General features: G+C 39.1%; 1 protein-coding gene across 1 annotated transcript; it reads left to right on the plus strand.

Annotated features, from left to right (window-relative positions):
- The first annotated feature begins 2,848 nt into the window (after window positions 1–2,848).
- Window positions 2,849–4,367, plus strand: LOC146710326 (mast cell protease 1A-like). Its single transcript, XM_085458107.1, has 5 exons — window positions 2,849–3,082; window positions 3,156–3,303; window positions 3,383–3,518; window positions 3,695–3,961; window positions 4,050–4,367. Exons 1-5 carry the CDS (start codon window positions 3,022–3,024, stop codon window positions 4,209–4,211), a joined length of 774 nt encoding a protein of 257 aa, XP_085314233.1. The 5' UTR covers window positions 2,849–3,021; the 3' UTR covers window positions 4,212–4,367.
- The last annotated feature ends 988 nt before the right edge of the window (window positions 4,368–5,355 follow it).

Below are 5,355 nucleotides of genomic sequence, written 5' to 3' on the forward strand. Positions count from 1 at the left end.
ATTAGCAGACAGACAGGAGTGCTGGAGGGATATTTTTAGAACTGAACCTTTTGTGAAAGTAGAAATATCTCATGAAGAAAACACCTAAAATTCACAGAAAAAAAACGTTTGTAGTCAATATCTGAAAGTGAAATTAAAATATCAATGGAAAAATTAATGTGGCGAGTTGGCAGAAAAACTGGGTAAAGTTTGTATGTTCGGTCAACCAAGTTTTCTCATAGATATTAACCTGAAAAAGTTGGAGCCTGGAATTCATTTCCATTCACTTTTATGTAGTACCACATCACAAAAACAGGATATTGGAACGTAAAAGCCCTGAACCTTTATAAGAAAAGACACCTAAACAATGAAACAATCTTCTGTCAGCACCTGGTGACAGTGGGAAGGAAAAACACTTTTAACAAGAAGAAACCTGCAGCAGATCCTGGATCAGGGAGGGCCAACCATTTGCTGTGAGCAGCTGAGAGATGAGAAGAGAAAAGGAAGCACAGGACGACCGGCTGACCTTTTCATATGCCACTCTAACTCCTCTGTGTCACACATTTTAGCCAAAGTGGTTGGTAAGAAAAACCTAATTTGTTAACATGATCACAGAAGTTACATAAGGTTACTTGGATACTTGCTTATGCTAGCTCTGTTTCCACAAATGCACAGATTTTAACTGATTTCAAAGCAGTGAGGCAGAACCAGTGGCATCTTGTTCAGCCCTCTGGCCTCACAGATAGAATAAATAAAACATTCTGTAAGCTAAACACAGGTTATTATGATCTAAGCAGCTTACAGGCTGGAAAAATAAAGTCCCATCGATTTTGCCGTTGCTGCTGACTTCCAGACGGTTGCCCCAACCCCCAACGATGCCGGCCTTCTGCCTGGCTAAAGGTAGGACTCCAGCTTTTGCTGGCCAACCCTGTCAGTTTGTGTGTCCAGAGTGACTCAGTCACTGTCACCACGGCTGGTGTCACATCCTGCCACCTGTTTTGTTCACCTCCAGCCTTGCCTCCAGAAGGTCACCGTTACTGCTGATGCCAGCCCTCTGTCAAACCATTGTCTCCTCCCACTTCTTCGCCAGTCTCCAGAAGAGTCCTGTTTCTTCTCCCAACGCCAGCCTCCAGAGTTCCTCTATTTCAGTCACTGGCAAGCTGGTTGGCTTCCGGATTACTTGATCTCACTGTTGGCCTCTGCAGGTGAGCGTCTTGGATTGATTTTTGAGTTTCTAAGTAACAGCCATAAAGCTCAGTCCTTTAGTTAATGCCTTGGGTCCTCCTGTGCCTGCCACACAGATGTACCCGACACTTTCCTGTTTAGCTGATAGGCTCAGTCACTTCTTTGTGGTCACACTGAATAAAACATTAAGTTTATTTTCTAAATTTCATCATGCGATGTTTAAGAAAGGAGGATTGTCAGTGTTAAGCTCATTGGCTAATGACTTGTGACTGACAAGTTGAGCAGACCTAATTTTTTTTAATCTTGAAATGTCAAAACAAGATTTCAGAAAATTGTGGTGGTTACATCTGCTTTTAATGCTGTCTGTGTTTAGCACCATGGTTTCCTGACAGTTTTTCACGAGGCCAGAGGTGTATCCACAATGCACCTGTGCAAAAACCCTAAAAAACATGCTAGACTCTAAGTTTGACAAGCTCCAGGCTGTGTTGAGAGGATACAGGCAAGCTCACGACAAAACCCTTAACGCTACTGCTGGAAACTGTGGTTTAGATTCGGTTTAAGTGTTGCATCATGGCGCTCTGCACCAAAGAACATTTCTTTGTTCTGTTTTTTTTAAACATCCTTCACAGCCACCTTAAATTCATTTGATGTGGCTACATATCTGGTGGTATGCATGAAGAGAGAACACAAGAGAGAACAGTCAATAGCAAAACCTCTACATGCCCATCCCCTTTGACAAAGTTCTTATTTCCACAACCTCACTTATCAGAAAACACCAATCAGATTGTGATCTGATTATGATCATGCTGAGTCATTCTGTGTGGTTGTGTTTGCTCAGAGTTTCATTTTAAATGCTGCTCTCACCTTTTGTAATGTTTACAGTTACACCCTTATTAATTTAGCTTTTGTTTCCCATGTTTTGTCCAAAAAGCATGCAAAAAGGACAATGCAGATTTTTTCTTTTTTACATTGCTTTAAAAGACAAATGAGCTTATTGAACATGTAGATAGTTACACTGATTTAAAAAAAATCCCTATAAACATAAAAAATGTCCAAATCAGCATCTACATTTTTCACATTGATACTAGTACATAATAATAACAGACTGGTTAAGAATGTTTGACTGCAATTCTTTTTGGTAAATGCTACTTTCATGCATCATATATTACTCTATTCCACAGTATTCCAACTTCCTTATGTGTTCTTTTTATCTGAAAATTATTTACAAATACCCGACTTCATTTTCACATTTCATAAACAAGAAAGTCTTCGAACCAACAGCCAATAAGATCACTGCCTCATTGCCCTTTTCAACATGCAGATTACTTACTGAAATAAATAAGCATTGTTGTTTGTTTATATTGTTGACTGATTCAATGACTTTAAGCGTTTTATCAGAACAGAAGCTGTAAGAAACTGCAAGAGAGCAAAGAGTCAAACCTAAAGCTTGTGTGTGTGGCTTTTCTTACTCATCATCTACTCATCTAGCATTGGGTTTATCGTTGCCGTGATAGCAACCCACAAACAGGCTAAAGGTTTAAGTTTTTCATTTTGAAAGCCTGGAGAGGCATTTAAACGAAAAACACTCAATAGATGCAGGAGGAAAAAAATGTCACAAGCGCCTCATAACATGCTCTTTCCAGGCAGCACAACCACAGGCGTTGTATTTACTGAAACATTAGTATGGTCTGTGATGCCTCACAGTTTGACTGACCGCACAGGCTCATCATAGCGATCCTTTTAAAGGTTGCACTCATGCAGAAACGATATAAGTAAGAAGTCAAGGGCAAGCAGATGAAAACCACAGTCTGAATATCAGGGTCTGACTCAACACCTCAAAGACGAAAGTCTGAAAAGATGATGCATGCTGTGCACGATCTTATGTTTCTCTATCTTCTAACATGTCTTGGACAAAATGGTAAGATTGCAAAATGTAATTACTTATCTATTGAAAAAATCCTACATTAACTTTTTTCCTCTCACTCTTGCAGGGCATGGAAGTGAAATCATAAATGGCAAAAATGTCCCACAGAACTCAATGCAGTATATGGCTTCTGTGCAAATCAATGGAAAACACGTATGTGGAGGATTTCTTGTCAGTGAAGACTTTGTGCTCACGGCTGCACATTGTTACAAAAAGTAAGTGAACAAGCTGTGAACTTTTATTTGTTTTTCTCAAAAAACCCAGCTAACACCTACTTAATATTCACTCGCTCAGTTCTCCTATGGAGGTTGTAATTGGAACCCACAACCTGAAGAAGGTTAATAACAACAAAATGAGATACAGTGTAAAGACATGCAAGCACCCACAATATGACAAAGTTGTATCTGGTAATGACATCATGCTCCTCAAAGTAAGTAAATATCTTTGAATGTGAATCATTACAGTCACAATCAAAAACAGGTCAAATGCATCACTGCTTTCAACAACTCCACTTGGTACTTCACCAAAGACTTGATATAAGATCAGAAATGTACCGAGTTGGTTTCTATCAGTCCTTTTATTCTTTTCCTTTGTTGCTTCTTCTAGCTCTCGAGGAAACTTCAACTGGACAAGAAAGTGAAACCGATACAACTGGCAAGGAAGGAGATTAAAGCAAAAGACAATGTAAAGTGTCAGGTGGCTGGATGGGGTTTCACAGAAACCAATGGCAAAGCTGTTGATGTGCTGAGATGGGTAGATGTGCCTCTTATTGACCTTAAGGTCTGTGAGAAACAATGGGCATTCGAGAAAGTTATTCTTCCAAAAGGTGTTATCTGTGCAGGAAGATCTGACACAAAGAATGGATTCTGCCAGGTATGTCCTCTGTTCTTTTGGAGAAAGTATAATTTAACTTTTAGTCTTAAATAAAAGATAAATAAAACAAGTGTCTTCCTCCTTACAGGGTGATTCTGGTGGCCCTCTGGTGTGCAATGGAACAGCAGTCGGTGTTGCGTCTTTCAACCTGAAAAAAAACTGTAACTACCCAAACCGACCCAACGTCTATACAGATATATCAAAGCACCTTTCCTGGATCAAAAACATTCTGAAAAAAAAGCAATGCTAAGTATACACTGTAACAATGTGCAATCTGCAATATCTGGCATTATAATACTGTATGTGAACTGCAGGATAAATGTAAAATAGCTTCAGATATCTCTCCTGTATTGCAAAGATATTCCTGCTTGCTCTTAAATTAGAAATAAAAAATAATGAAGCTACTTTCAAATCATGTGTCATTTTTTCAGTTAGTTTGGTTTCACTGATGTTTTTTAGCGATAAAAACAAACAAACTTGTTTTTGTAGCACATTCATATCTCATGTTTGGTTTGCACAGAAATTTCCCGTGAGCCGGTGCTGCAGTGGTTAACATAGTCATGTCACCGTGAGAATCTTCTGGGGCTTTTCTGTGCACAGTTTTATTTCACCTACTTTTAATTTTAAGACATGCACGTCGAGTAATTTGTGACTGTAAACTGGCAACTCTCATGTGGCTTGTAGTCTCCCTGTTTTACCTCTGTGAGAGTCTTTTCTTTGGTTACCAGTGCATCATTCAGTTCAGTTCAATTAAATTTTATTCATACAGCACCAAATTACAACAACAGTTGCCTCAAGATCCTTTATATTGTAAGTTACAGACCCTACACCATGTTTTGATGCACTGGCAGCCTGTTGAGGGTGTACCCTGCCTCTCACACAATATTATGTGAGAAATGTTTCAGGCTGCTGAGACCCTGCTTGCATACACAGTAAAGAAAATGGATGGATGGACTCGTCCTGTTAGACCATAAGTCTCTTTTTCATATGTGGTGGACAGAAAATGACAAATGTCTGTTAAATCCTTGGCCATTTAATGTTTTAAATGAAAAAAAAAAATTGTAAAGCATTCGTTTCAGTGTGACTGTGAGAACACTGGAAACTGTGGTTCCTGTGGTTTAACTATAGCCAGAGAGAGATCCAAAAAAGTTCAGAAAATAAACAGTTCCGGAAGTCTCTGTCTCTGCACCTGAGATCTGTGAAATTGGTGGTCTCTTTCAAAAAGCAGCTAAAAACGCCTCTTTTAAAACTTGCTTTTAGTAATTGTTTGTTTGAACGATTTTGATAAGGATTTTGGAAGGGACTCAGGCGCAGGCCAGGTTTTTCTGTTATGCGAAAGACAGTGCGTTTATTTACAGTGAACACAATCACCAAGTGGCTATATACAATGTGCA

Source organism: Copadichromis virginalis, linkage group LG5, assembly GCF_057382275.1.
Source record: "Copadichromis virginalis isolate Kocher_CV1m ecotype Utaka linkage group LG5, C_Virginalis_male_GT1.1, whole genome shotgun sequence".
In the NCBI taxonomy this organism is placed as follows: Eukaryota; Metazoa; Chordata; class Actinopteri; order Cichliformes; family Cichlidae; genus Copadichromis; species Copadichromis virginalis.

What these genes read in the sequence shown, in the direction of transcription:
- LOC146710326 (XM_085458107.1), top strand. Translation starts at nt 3,022, where the DNA reads ATGATGCATGCTGTGCACGATCTTATGTTTCTCTATCTTCTAACATGT. An exon ending in AACATGTCTTGGACAAAATG is followed by an intron (nt 3,083 to 3,155) that starts GTAAGATTGCAA and finishes TCACTCTTGCAG; the next exon opens with GGCATGGAAGTGAAATCATA. An exon ending in GCTGCACATTGTTACAAAAA is followed by an intron (nt 3,304 to 3,382) that starts GTAAGTGAACAA and finishes TCACTCGCTCAG; the next exon opens with TTCTCCTATGGAGGTTGTAA.